Below are 14,381 nucleotides of genomic sequence, written 5' to 3' on the forward strand. Positions count from 1 at the left end.
ACCTTCCGCTCCGGTCTCCCCGGCCCCAAGGCTGAGTCAGTCCCTCTCCACACACACAGTGCCATGTGCTCAGCTGCTCAGTCGTGTCCGACTCTTTGCAACCCCGTGGACTGCAGCCCGCCAGGCTCCTCCGTCCATGGGGATTCTCCAGGCAAGAACACTGGAGTGGGTGGCCATGCCCTCCTCGAGGATCTCCCCAACCCAGGGATTGAACCCCAGGTTTCCCGCACTGCAGGCAGATTCCTTACCATCTGAGTCATAGTAGGTGCTCCATTTTCACAGAAAACACAGAGAATCACTTTCTCTCCTTTTAGTGAATAGCCACCCCCCAACTATATAAACACCCCACCCTGCCATGAACGGGGCTGGTTCCTGGGCGTGCGGCTGACAAAGGTAAACCCTGAATGCTGGCCCAGAGCTACCTGTGGAATACATGTCCACAAGGCAGGTCATATGCAGCTGGTATGAAGTCGAGCCCGTGAAACGTCAGCTGCTGCCAGCCACATGCATATTCCCCAGGGAGCTCAGACTACCCCTCCCCGACACACACACACCCCCAAGGTAGTCTCTGCCACATTCGCCTTCCAGATGGGGCCCCAGAGAGCCGAGCTGTAACACTCCGCTTCAGAGCCTCGTGCAACCACAGGTCCCATCAAGGCTCATACTGACCAGTGGGCGCCCCCCATTGCTCCAGCCCCCGGGGCTGCGGAGGTCACCAAGGGCCTTCTCAGAGAGCAGGTAAACTCCTGACTTCAAGGCTCTACTCTAAGTGGACTGCATGAATGAAGCCTAATGGCCCAGAGGCTGAGACCAGGGCTAAAGTCCTGGGGAGGGTCACAGGGTGGGCCCTCGGGTTCCGTCCCTGCTACCAACTTCCCAGAACAGTTAGGGCAGCATAGGGATGGAAGGCCGGTCCCATGCAAAGAGAGGGCTTTCTGGCAGAAATTAGCTGGTGTGGGCCGGGCCTGCTCAGAGCACAACCATGGGTTCCTCCAGAGGCCATGGGGGTCCAGACCCAGCTGCGCTGCGACTGCAGCAGACTTCCACTCACCTAAGCAAATACTGGTCCGATGGGGGCTCTTCCTCACTTCCCGAGGTGGTCAAATGGCACGCTTGTCTGGGGGGAGGCAGGAAGAAGGGTGGGAGGGGCTGAGCTGCTGGCAGGATAACCGGAGAAGTCTCTCCCCACTGTGGAGTTCTACCCCGCCAGGCCCCTCATGCAAAGGAAGGAGTGGGTGTGTGATCTCAAGCACCCCGGATGTTCGCCCTGGGAGGCCCGGCAGCTGCTCAAGGCCGTGGGCTTCCCAGCTCTTGACCTATCCTGCTGGGGTGCCACCACCACCTCTGGAGGCCCAGAGCGGCTCTCCTGCCCACCTCTGCTGGACCCCTTCCCCGGGGATCCTCCGGACTTTTCTAGTCCACACACAGCCCCTACATGGGGGCCACCCGATGGGGTCTGACCACCCCTCCATCCTGTGCTGACTGGGGACGGCGGGGGCGTGCTGATGGCAGGGACCACAAGTCCCTCCGCTGTGAGCTCCCTGCCACCCACCTGGGCTGAGCCCCCTGGCAAAGGGCTGGGTCCTGACTCCCACGGCCTTGCTGGGGCAGCGGTGAGGCCCAGAAAGGGCCAGGGGCAAGGGCAGGCAGCTCACCTGTGAGGCTGAAATCCGGGAGACCTCTTGCCGCCCAGTGAGGTCGGAGGATGAGGCGTTGGCGGGCGCGCCCCTGTGCAGCCTCATGCTCACCTTCCTCTCTCTGTCGACCCGTGAGATCGCTCTGGGAGAAGTATTGCCTGGAAGGCGAGGCAGGGGGTGGGGTGCGGGGAGGAGGGAGAGGGAAGCTGCCCTCAGCACCCAGGCCCCTGGCTGCCCTGCGCCCCCCGCCCGCTGCCCAAGGTGCCCGCTCACCAGCTTGCTGGATGCGGGAGGCAGGGGTGGAAGCCACAGGCTCGGCTGCACTGCGGAGCCGGTTGGCGGCAGCCCCCGTGGGCGGGCCAGGGGGCAGGGCCCGGGTCGCCGACCCCCGGAGCTGCCCCATCCTCTCCTCTCGCTCGTGTTCTCGCCGCTCCCGGTCCACGTCCTCGGGGTTTCGGGCTGCACCCTGCGGGCATGAGACGAGGACCCTGTTCAACCCTGCAGGGTCGGGGTCCTCCGGGATCCGGCACTCCATCGGGGTCAGAGCAGGGGAGGCAGGCCAGGGCGGCGGGGGTCTCAGAAACCCTCTGGCCCCACCGCCTCCCCACAAAAGCAGGCAGCCCGAGAGACCCGGAGATGCCCCCTGATCACACCGCACAGAGAAAAAACAAAGCCACGTGACTGCCCAGGAGAAAGCTCGACCTGGGGAGCAGAGGGAGGTCGCTCTGTCCTGGTCTCGTGGGGCCTGGAGTCAGAGCTGGGAGGACTGATGCCCCAGGACGGCCAACCAACCTAGGTTCCCGCCCGTCCCCATATACAGAGGGCCCTTGACTCCTTGACTCTTCCAAACACAGTAGGGCAGGTGCTCAGAGGCCGAGAAAAGAGTTACAAGGAGAGCTGAAGGCAAGGCCAGGACTCAAACCAGGCCTCTCAGGGCCCAGTTAGGGGGATCTTTTCTAAGGGCTGTTCTTCCCCTGGACCTGGCAGTTGTTTCACAACTAAGAGGCCCAAGAGACCCACACAGATGCTGCCCTGCTTGGGATGGGAGCTGGAGAAGGCATGGACTAGATGCCCCATGGAAGAAAGAGGCCCAGCTGGCAGACGGGGGCAGAAGAGGTGCGTGAACCCCTGTGGGGGCTCTGCCCTCTAGCCACTGCCACCCCCAATGCAGAAGGAAAGGAGAAAGACCCAGAGAGAGGAGTGTGGCATGGGGGCGGCAGCGGCCGCGTTACCTAGTTGGTCCTGGGGTCGTCCACAGGGAAGGGCAGGGGGCTGGCATGAGGGGGGCCGCATCTGTGGAGGAGAGAGCTGCAGGCTGAGTCGGGGGGGGGGGGCGGCCTGCTCATGGGCCACAGGCTCCTACAACCCTGTCTCTCCCAGACCGGCCGAGAAGGCCTGACTGTCCTTCGGAGATAGGGTGGGGGCTGGCTCTGGACTTAAAAGCAACTCCAGGAGCTAGCGGCTGGGGGATCAGAGGATCCTTGGATCCTACAGGAAGAACCAGGGCCCAGAGAGGCCTCGGGAGGCCTGGGGCCGCACAGCTCAGGGCAGCACTGGGCTATGGCCCAGTCTTGCTCCGCCCTCCGTGCTCCCAGAGGACTCGGGCAGAACAGTCTAGAGATGTACGATCTCTGTCCTCCCACCCTCAAGCCTGTCCAGGCAGGCTGGGAAGCACCAGGGCACCACCGCCTGACCCCCGGTCCTCACCCCGGGCTCCCACCCACTCGGTTAACAGATGGGGAGAGAAACAACTGAGCCAGAAGGAGGGCCAAACCTGTGACGGGAGATGCCACGCCCACTCATTAAACATCCCTTGGGCAGGGGGCGCATCCACCCTGCAAGGCAGGTCCGAACTCACTCTCTGGTGGGGGGACACTGAGGCTCAGTGAAGTCAAGTGACTCCCTGAGAGGTGCCCAGCCCAGGGGTCGTGGCTGAGCAGAGGGCTGGAGCCCTTGCCCTCTACAGGCTCAGGCCCACAGTGGCCCCACAGCAGCAGGAGCTGAGTCACTCACCCCGTTTTCCACCCAACCCAAGTGATGCCTCAAGAAACACACACCAGGGAGGTCTCTTGGCTTTTATTTGCCCATGAGAAGACACAAAAAGTCAACGTCCAAGTCACATGAGGCTTCCCCCATGTCGTGCAGACCCCTGTCCTTGGCAGTGTCAAGTTTCCACCTGGCCAGCTGGTAGGACTTCAGAATACAGTGGCTCTGCACGGCATCCCAGGCTCCAGGTATCCGGGGACTCCAGGGCCCTGATGCTGAACGTATCGGCGTGGCCCCTCCAAGAAGGGAAGTTCTCAGTCAAGGACAGGATCCTTCCCATGGAAGTTTGCAGCCCTCGGTGCCCAGCATGGTGTCCGGTCTGCTGGGAGGTGCTGGTGAAGGCTTCTTGCAGGCAGGGCATGAGGGGTAATGTGGGAGAAGCTTGGCCTTGAGGTGAAAATGTGGAAGGTCCCCAGGGCGTGTCCACAGATACTTCCGTCAGGGGCAGCTGGAGGTGGTCAAGCTCACCATAGCGGGGACGGGGTCAAAGGTGCCCAGTTATCCAGTCTGATGCCCCTCAAGTCAGAGATCAGTGCGGGAGGTTGGCACCTCTGCTCAGCTTTTGGCTCCAGGGACTGCCTCGACGGGAACTCCAGGAAGGGGTCAAGGTGCCAGCAAAGGGTGGAGAGAGTACTCCTGGCCTGGCTTCAGGAGAGATCTTGTAGGCTGGATGGTCCCATGAGAGGCTCTGTGAGGAGCCATCTGGAGTTGCAGGTGCCCCTGGACTTTCTGCGATGACGGATGTGTTCACATCCACCTTGACAGGTGTGGCAGCCACTAGCCAGCCACCTGTGGCTCCTGAGAACTTTAAATATGGCAAACGCAACTGAGGAAGTACGTTTTCAGCTTTAATTAACTTTAATGAAAAATTAGCCACATGCAGCCAGTGGCTACCACGTTGGCAGGCACAGGCCCAGACTTTGCAAAATCCATTCTCAGAGCTGTACCGAGAAGAAGAGCCAAACCTGGCCCCGAACCAGACTCATGAATACCTCTGTACATGGATGAGAGGGTGTGCACAGTGCCCTAAGCAGCGCCCTAGGGTGAGAGCTGTGCTCCTAGCCAGAAGGTCTGTGGTGATGGGTGCCACTGCCCATCTCCCATCCCTGGGGTCCTCCAGCCTGTGGGACATTTTCATCCTCCACCCAATCTCCGCCCCACTCCTTAGGCCACTGTCTGAGAGTCAGAGAGAGTGCTGATCAGAGATCAAGCGCCAATCCCGGGGTCCTGGAGAACAAGGCCTCGTCCTGAGCATCGGCAGAAGGATGCCCGCCAAGAAAAGAGGCAGTCACGAGGACACGCACTCCAGGTAGGGGCGTTTAATGAGTTCGGGTTCGATACAGAGGTTGCCGGCGGGGTCTGGCCAAGGCTGTTCCTGGGGTCCACTGCCACCAGGCCCTCCAGGGCAAGGATCATCGTATCTCCTTCAAGCTCTGTTCATCCAGCAGCTGATTCGTCCCCAAGAATCTCACAGTAGGGCCTTCACCATGCCCTCTCCACTGTACCCCAACCACGTCAAAGGATGTCTCCTCGGGCCTGGCCCCGATGGGCTTGGGTACACCTGGTGATGTCAGAACTGGGGCCCTGCAGTCCAGACCACAGGCCAGTAGTTTTGGGGGGGCAGCTCCTCCACCTCCTCCACGGGCCTATGTGAAGGGCCCTGGGTGCCCAGGGGCGCCGGGCACCTGGAAGGGACAGAGAGAGCACAGCGGAGGCTCAGCTTCTTGGGCTCCCCAACCCTGCCAAGCGATAAGTCTCGGAGAAGTCAGATCCTGGAGGCGCTTACCAGTACATGGGTGGGTTCGCCGGCCCGGCACAGGGACAGGGGCGGGGGCTGGGCAGTGCAACAGCTTCGCTGTCGCGGGGCTGAGCCTGGCTCGAGGAAGCCCCCTTCTCCAGAAGAGACGTGAAACAAGACACAGGATGTCACAGATTCCGGAGTCCCAGGCCCAGCGGACGAACACTTCTCCCCACCCCACCCCCACGACTCTTGAGAGAGAGAGAGAGAAGAGAGGTGCCTAGCAAGACCCAGGGTGCGACAATCAGGGAGAAGGAAGCCACAACGAAGGGGTCCAGGCTGGCCAAGGGGGACTCAGCAAAGGCTACCAGCCGGCACGTGCAGGGCACCAAGAGCAAGATGCTGCAGGCCAGGATCAAGATAGTGGGGGGGCCCACCAGTGCCATCCGGGCCCCGCTCACCCAGGCGCCCAGGAAGGATGGGAAGCCCAGGCGGGCCCTCCTGGGTCCGGTGGGAGGCAGCGCCCCACCTGGGCCCCGCTGACTGCGGCGGCACAGGCCGTCCACAAGGATGAGGCTGGAGTGGGGGTCACGTGCGCCGTCCAGCTCGTAGCTCCCGGCTTCCGGGAGCCCCGCCCACCACAGGGTCACGTTGGCCTTCCCAGTCCAGTCCCCCAAGCCCGCCTCGGCCTTCAGGAGACTCACGAATTTGAGCATGTTCCAGTCGAAGACATAGTCGTAGGAGAAGCCCTGCCGGTGGAAAAGGTTGCGGAAGAGCTGGCGCAGGTAGGAGTAGTCGGGCTTGTCGTCGAACCGCAGCGAACGGCAGAAGTTGAGGTATGTGGAGAACTCGGCTGGTGTGGGGGGAGAGGGGGACAGAAGGTGCCGTCGTGAGGCCTGTGCTCCCGGGGCCCCCCGGAAGGCGCTGTCCTATGCAGCCCCCGCCCCTGCAAATGCTCCGGACCTAAGAGGGGTCAAGACGACGTCCTCCCTACCGCGATCCATGAGCCTCAAAGACAGTCAAGAACCCGATGGAAATTCTAAGCCACAGGAGGAAAACTTGGGTTTCCTCCTCTGAAAATCAGAAGTGACAGAGGGCCCTTGTGGGACAGAACACATACACACACACAGGTTCCTCTCCTGGGGCTCCTAAGGCCCGTGTAATTTCCTAAGGGGTGAGAGCACGAGGAGCATCCTGTCCAGACCTCAATGGAGGAGACTCCAAGTGGCTCCTGGACAGCAGTGGGTCAGCAGAAAGACCAAGCCATGATCAGAAGCTTGGAACTCCCAGGGCCCACCCCTACCCGCTTCCCTAGAGAAGGGAGCGGGGCTGGGAACGGAGTTAATGGTCGCCATGCCGATGGGATGAAGCCTCCATAAATATCGCAACAGCATGGGGTCTGGAGGGCTTCCTGGTTGGTGACCACATCCCCAGCTCCACTGAAGACAGAAGCTCCTGCATTCAGGACCCTCCCAGACCTCACCCTACATGTCTCTCTTCAACTGGCTGCTCATCGGAATCCTTTATCACATCCTTTCATTAACTAGCTGAAACGTATTTCCCTGACTTTGGTGAGCCAAAGTAATCGAATCCGAAGAGGGAAACCTCCAATTTATAGCCAACTGATCAGGAGCACAGGCAGCAACCTGGACTCGTGACTGGCATCTGCGGTGTGGGAGGAACAGCCTCGTAGGATTTAGCCCTTAACTGCAGGGTCTGACACTTCCTCCAGGGAGGTAGTGTCAGAAGTGAGTTAAAATGTAGGACACCCAACTAGTGTCAAGGAAGGTCCAGCGTTGGTCCCAACACTCAGCCCTTGCGAGGAGAGGCAGGAGTGTGGGCTGGGGACACGAGCTGAGCCTGAACGACAACAGAGCTGTGAGTGACGGATATTGTGGTGCCGGGCAGTGGTGGCCCAGGACGGGCTCTGTGCAGCCTCGCTGGGCCCTCAGAAGGGGCCTTGGGGACCGCAGGCTAAGCACGTCGCCCCAGCGGGCTACTCACAGGGGTAGCCTTTGCAGAGGACCTCGATGGGCGTAGACATCTTCTTCTCGCTGATCCGCTCGTACTTCTGGCGCTTGGTGGCCGCTTTGAGGCCCTGCCAGGGCAGGGAGCCCAGGTTGAAGTACATGAGGACGTAGCCCAGACTCTCCAGGTCGTCTCGACGGCTTTGCTCTGCAGAGTCAAGGACAAGGTGAGGGGCAGGGTTCACCTGGGCTCCTGGCTGCGGGGGCCAGGACCTGCTCTTTGATTGAGGGGAACAACCCACCCTGTGCACTCAGCACGGGCCCACCCCACCCCACCACATACTGGCTTGCTGCACCATTACCCTCCTACAGAGCAGGGGCCTGAGGCTGGGCTTTGCTCACTCAACCAAGGCCTGGTGTCTCCAGCTCAGGCTCTCATTCATTTAGCCACTATGCAGTAGGCACCCCGGGGCCTCCCTGCCCAGCCCACCCTGCAGATAAGGCACAAGCAGTGGCATCAGACAGGGCTGAGTCAGACCTGACTTTAACGCTTGCTAAGCAGCACGACCTTAAGTGCCTGTGTCACACGGTGAGCCTGCAATTCTCGCCTGTAAAAATGGGGACACGTCCTCGCCCACCAAGGCTGCTGTGGGGATGACTAAGGCATGAGATAAAGAGTACTTCTTGCGAAGGAGAAGACCTGCCTGTGTGACCAGCCAAGGAATAAACCCAGGCTGCAGAAGGAAGCCAAGGTCCTGATGGGCAGCCCATAGGTACCCTCTGCTCCCAGGCCTCACTCACTCACCGATGCCCAGGTGGGTGTTGATGGAGGCATAGCGGGCAGTGCCAGTCAAGTTCTTGTTTTCCCGGTAGGGGATGTGCTGGTGGGTGCGGGCATCCCGGTACTTCTTGGCCAGGCCGAAGTCAATGATGTACACCAAGTTGCCCTTCTTCCCCAGCCCCATGAGGAAGTTGTCAGGCTTGACGTCCCGGTGGATGAAGTTCTTGGAGTGGATGTACTCAATGCGGCTGATCTGGGGGAGGGGAGAGAGAGTCACTCAGCAAGTGCTGAGGCAGGGGGAGCAGGCTTTGCCAGATGCTCGGAGCCAGGCCTGGACAGGGGGGTGGGGCCCTATAAATGGAAAACACATCCGTGGTCCCTTCCAATGGATGGGGAGCCCTGCCACGAGCAGGGGAGCAAGATCAGCCTGCAACCACCATGTATGATGGTTTCAAAGGGGCAGGTCAGGGAAGGCTTCCTGGAGGAAGCGACAGTAGAGAGAAACTCTGATGGAGACGTTCATCGGGTTTGCTGTGACACAGGAAAGAAAGCAAGGCAGGAAAGTCAATGGCAAGATCTAGAAAGGAAGCCCAGAAAGGCATTCAGACCTTGTGGGCCTGGCTCTACACCCTCAGGGTACAGAAGAGGCCTTCAAGGAACCAGAGAGGCATTTCAGAGGTTGTTCTGCCAACCAGACTGGGGGGAATGGGAGCATATGGAACCCTAAACTGGGTAGGTAGGGGTGACAGAGATAAGGCACACAGGCAGGATTTAACCTCTGGCTTCTGGAGGATACCAAAGTCAGGGAGACACAGAGGACCTTCCTTTCCTTTCAACAATGTGTTAGAAACACGTTAATAAATACATACACTATCTGTCTTCTGGCAGATTGGCCCCCTCCCTGGGCCTCAAGCTTCTGAATATTTCCTAAACTCAAAAAACCTAGACTTTTTTTGAGTTTCATGTCCTGTGAGAATCTGATAACCCTCTCTGCGCACACACATTTAGCCTAAAATTGAAGAATGTCTGAGGACTTTCTGCAGGGCAGACACAGACACAGACCCTGGGGAACAAGATCTCCATGTACCATTCCAGGGCCAGGATTTTTTTTTTTTTTGCTGTGCCATGCTGTATTGTGGGATCTTTGTTCCCTGACCCGGGATCGAACCCGCGCTTCCTGCGTTGAAAGCAGAGTCTTAACCACTAGACCACCAGGAAAGTCCCCCAGGGCCAGGATCCTGTGCTTTACTTTTTAAAAAAAATTTTTCTCCCTTGAATTTATAAAAGGATTGAGGATACAAGCAATGCTCGTCCGTGGGGCCTGGGACCAGGTGGCGTCCCAGGTGACCACACAAAGGGAAGCCACTCATGAGGAGACAAGACCCAGCAGCTCACCTATGGCCACTGCATGGGAACAGGCCCTAGGTCTGGGTGACCGCAGGCTTTACAGTCACCCAGTAGGGGATGTGCTGGTGGGTGCGGGCGTCCTGGTACTTCTTGGCCAGAGTCCCAGTGGGTGAGGACGTGTCCCCATTTTTACAGGGCAGAGTCCCAAGCCTTCCGTGGGAGCCCAGCTGAGCAGGTCTGGAGCGGAAACTGGCAGTCTATGTTTTAATACCCCCTCAACCGGCCATGGCTGATGGTCAAGGTCCCCTGGTCCCGGTCCCATGTCACTGTCACTGCTTCCTGATCCAGCATCCTCCAGCTGGGTGCTCAGTGCCCCCTGGCCCGAGGACGGGGGTGGATGACTCACCATCTGGTCAGCCAGGAGCAGCACAGTTTTGAGGCTGAACTTGCGGGAGCAGAAGTTGAAGAGGTCCTCAAGGCTGGGCCCCAGTAGCTCCATGACCATCACGTTGTAGTCCCCCTCGGCCCCGCACCACTTGATGGATGGGATCCCCACTGTGTGGAGGCGGGGCAGTCAGACGCCATCACTCCCCAGCCCACCAGTCCCTGGGCCCCTCCCCGTGCAAGCACGCAAGGCACAGGTGCAGAGCTTCTGCCCCCACACCCACCGCCCCTCCGGCCCTCACCTCCTCCCTGCATCATCTTGTAGAATTTGCTCTCGATGTGCAGCTGGGGGTGCTTCGTCTTCACACACTCCAGCTTGATGGCGACTTCTTCACCAGAGGCGATATTGGCACCTGCAGGGGCAGAGGGACCCAGGTCACGCTCAGCTGGCCAGGCAGCCCCAGACCAGGACCACTCTGTGTCTGCGCCTGAGCAGCTCACTGTCCCTTGGGAAGAGGCTGGAAAGGTGGCGGAGGCCCCAGGCTGTATCCAGGGGAAGCAGAGGGACCGAGGGGCACAGAGCAGGCCCCTGACCCAGCCTGGGCAGGAAGGGAGAATCAGAACTGCAGCACGTGCCGGTGGAAGGAGGGAAGGGCTGCGGACCATGCAGAGAATGGGAGGCTGGGGCAGCAGGCGGCCGGATGTGAGGGGTCAGGGAGGGGCCACAGATGTTCCCAGACCACTCAGGGGAGCTGTGTCCTGCAGAGTGGAGGACTGAGCTCCACTGAGGACTCCGGAGCTGGAGAGAGGCGCCGTCAGTGGGGTGTGGAGCCGAGGAGGAGAGCAGGCAGAGGGGCAGGGTTATCTCAAGAAAGATCCCAATCCAAGCTGCACCTGGCCTCAGTCTCCCCAGCTACAGTCACAGGTAGGCTGAGCTGGAGGGCTAGGGGCTAAGCTGAGAGGCCGTCTCCTGCCAGGAGCCAAGGGGGACTATAGCTGCCATCACTAAACAGTGTAGTCTCAGCACAGAGACAACATGGAAGGTCCAGGGGAGGAGACAGCCACTGGAAAAAGCGAGGGCAGGATAAAGCCAGGACCTCAAACCGGGGAGGGCCGAGATGGGGCTCCACAACAAACATGCCTGGAACAGCTGGCAATCTGAGGAAAGACAACACAGCTCATACCATGCATCACAAGTCCTGAGTAGAGCAGACGATCACACGGGGGAAAGAAGATTGGAGTGTATGTTGGCTCAGCCACTTTGGAGGCCAGGTTGGTCTGTGTCTGGTAAAGCTGAACACACACAGACCCTCGGCCAAACCAGGCCATTCCCAAGGGTACACCCTTCAGAAACATGACCGCCAGGAGGCCAAGCAAGGACCTCTGCGCAGCAGCAAAGGACCACGACGGCCAGCGCCAGAAGACAGCCACGAGGTGGGGCAGGTGCCCAGGGACGCCCCAGGCACGGGAGACAGGCATGACGGCTAGGTGGGTGGCTCTCTGCACCTGAACCCTCTCTGAGCAGAGAGCAAGGAGCAGCACTGCTTACAGAGACCAGAAGGTGGAGACACCCGAAAGCCCATCAGCACAGGCGTGGACAGCCACTCTGCCTGTCCCTAAAAACGAACCGGAACTGACACGGGCTGCGACATGGATGGACCTTACAAACACGGTGCACAGTGGATAAGTCAAACTCCAGAGGGCAAATACTGTCTGATTCCATCATATGAAATGCCCAGAACAGGTGAACCCATGGAGACAAAGGTTAGACTGGTGGCTGCCAGGGACTGAGGGCAGGGGGAAGGAGGACAGGCTACAGGGCAGGCTACCCTGCTTAACAGGTGCAGGGTTTTCTTCTGGGTGATGAAAATGTTTTGGAACTAGATAGGGATGGTGGTCACACACACTGGAATTGTACTAGAGTCAGTGAAGTTGCTCAGTCGTGTCCGACTCTGCGATCCCATGGACTGTAGCCTACCAAGCTCCGCCATCCATGGTATTTTCCAGGCAAGAGTACCGGAGTGGGATGCCATTTCCTTCTCCAGGGGATATTCCCGACCCAGGGATCGAACCCAGGTCTCCTGCATTGCAGGCAGTTGCTTTACCGTCTGAGCCACCAGGGAAACCCATGAGATTGTACTGTTGCTGCTGCTTCTGCTGCTAAGTTGCTTCAGTCGTGTCCGACTCTGTGCAACCCCATAGATGGCAGCCCACCAGGCTCGCCTATCCCTGGGATTCTCCACGCAAGAACACTGGAGTGGGTTGCCATTTCCTTCTCCAATGCATGAAAGTGAAAAGTGAAAGTGAAGTCACTCAGTCAAGTCCGACTCTTCACGACCCCATGGACCGTAGCCCACCAGGCTCCTCCATCCATGGGATTTTCCAGGCAAGATTACTGGAGTGGGGTAGATGCCACTAAATGGAATGCTTTTAAAATGGTTAATTGTATGTCATGTGAATTTCACCCAAATTTCAGGGGGAAAAAAAAGAGGAAGGAAGAGACAGAAGGATCCAAGCACAGTTCTGTCTCAATTTCAAAACATTCCACACTGAAATATATATAGTTTAGGGATATAAACATGTGATAAAACTCTTCAACAAAAGGGAATAACTTAAAACGTAAGATTCAGATAGTCATTACCTCTGTTTCAGGGAAGCAAAGGGCAGGATGGGGTGTGGTTACCTCTGTGTGGGGGAAGCAGAGGGTGGGATGGGGTGGGGTACTAGGGGTCTTCAGGGTGACAGAGCTGTCTTCCTCCAACTAGTGGTGAGAAGAGTGCCTTAAACTGTGCACATATTTTATATATTTAATTTAAAAAATAAAACAATGAGATGTTACAGGAAGGGAGCATTGCTTTTAATTTGGGGGTAGGCAAGGTTTCCCAAAGAAAGGCAATGCCAAAGAATGTTCAAACTACTGCACAACTGCACTCATCTCACACACTAGCAAAGTAATGCTCAATATTCTCCAAGCCAGCCTTCAACAGTACGTGAACCAAGAACTTCCAGGTGTTCAAACTGGATTTAGAAAAGGCAGAGGAACCAGAGATCAAATAGCCAACATCCTCTGGATCATCAAAAAAGCAAGAGAATTCCAGAAAAACATCTACTTCTGCTTTACTGACTACACCAAAGCCTTTGACTGTGTGGATCACAACAAACTGTGGGAAATTCTTCCAGAGGTGGAAATACCAGACCACCTGACCTGTCTCCTGAGAAATCTGTATGCAGGTCAAGAAGCAACAGTTAAAAGTGTACATGGAACGGACTGGTTCCAAATTGGGAAAGGAGTAAGTCAAGGCTGTATACTGTCACCCTGCTTATTTAACTTATACACAGAGTACATCATGCGAAATGTCGGGCTGGATGAAGCACAAGAAGGAATCAAGATTGCCAGGAGAAATATCAGTAACTTCAGATATGCAGATGACATGACCCTTACGGCAGAAAGCGAAGAACTAAAGAGCTTCTTGATGAAAGTGAAAGAGGAGAGTGAAAAAGTTGGGTTAAAACTCAACATTCAGAAAACTAAGATCATGGCATTCGGTCCCATCACTTCATGGCAAATAGATAGGGAAACAATGGTTAGGCTCCAAAATCACTGCAGATGGTGACTGCAGCCATGAAATTAAAAGACACTTGCTCCTTGGAAGAAAAGCTATGACCAACCTGACAGCATATTAAAAAGCAGAGACATTTCTTTGACAGCAAAGGTCCATCCAGTCAAGGCTACGGTTTTCCAGTGGTCATGTATGGATTTGAGAGTTGGACTTTAAAGAAAGCTGAGCACAGAAGAATTGATGCTTTTGAACTGTGGTGTTGGAGAAGACTCTTGAGAGTCCCTTGGACTGCAAGGAGATCCAACCAGTCCATCCTAAAGGAAATCAGTCCTGAATATTCATTGGAAGGACTGATGATGAAGCTTAAACTCCAATACTTTGGCCACCTGATGTGAAGAACTGACGCTTTTGAAAAGACCCTGATGCTGGGAAAGACTGAAGGCAGGAGAAGGGGATGACTGATGGCATCACCAACTCGATGGACCTGAGTTTGATCAAGCTCTGGGAGTTGGTGATGGACAAGGAAGCCTGGCGTGCTGTAGTCCATGGGGTCACAAAGAGCCGGATACAACTGAGCAACTGAACTGAAAGGATTTTATCCCTGACTTAAAATCCAGAAGCCATAAAAAAAAAAGTCTCCCTCCCCTCCAAAAGAGGAATCCCTTCCCCAAAGAAAAACACCAGAAACAAAGTCCAAAGACTTAAACAGTACATATTTGTAACTTTTATCAACGGCAAAGAACTAATATCACACTAATATACACTGAGCACCTACAAATCAGTAGGAAAGAGACCAACAACTCCACAGAAAATACGCTGAAGGAGTGAAACGCACACTTCACAGAGAAAGAAATTATTAGTATAAAAATGGCTTACTCATGAAAAGACACCCAAACTCCTGTAAGAGAAAATCTAAGTTAA

General features: G+C 56.9%; 1 protein-coding gene across 12 annotated transcripts in view; it reads right to left on the reverse strand.

The window, feature by feature from the left end:
- CSNK1E (casein kinase 1 epsilon) overlaps positions 1–14,381 on the reverse strand; it is a 36,748-nt gene that overhangs the window by 1,283 nt on the left and 21,084 nt on the right. For 3 of the 12 annotated variants that reach the window (XM_055394565.2, XM_055394566.2, XM_055394564.2), the window contains exons 3-11: positions 10,203–10,313; positions 9,923–10,071; positions 8,194–8,422; positions 7,426–7,596; positions 6,126–6,274; positions 2,870–2,930; positions 1,911–2,103; positions 1,656–1,795; positions 1,052–1,117 (exon numbers count right to left, since the gene is read on the reverse strand). In XM_055394565.2, the coding sequence (XP_055250540.1) occupies positions 1,101–1,117; positions 1,656–1,795; positions 1,911–2,103; positions 2,870–2,930; positions 6,126–6,274; positions 7,426–7,596; positions 8,194–8,422; positions 9,923–10,071; positions 10,203–10,313 (1,220 nt within the window). In that variant the 3' untranslated portion in view covers positions 1,052–1,100. The other 9 variants (XM_055394568.2, XM_055394569.2, XM_055394567.2 and 6 more) reach the window with 5 other exon arrangements.

This window comes from Moschus berezovskii, chromosome 6, assembly GCF_049115385.1.
Source record: "Moschus berezovskii isolate FMDL1 chromosome 6, NW_MosBer_1.0, whole genome shotgun sequence".
NCBI lineage: Eukaryota > Metazoa > Chordata > Mammalia > Artiodactyla > Moschidae > Moschus > Moschus berezovskii.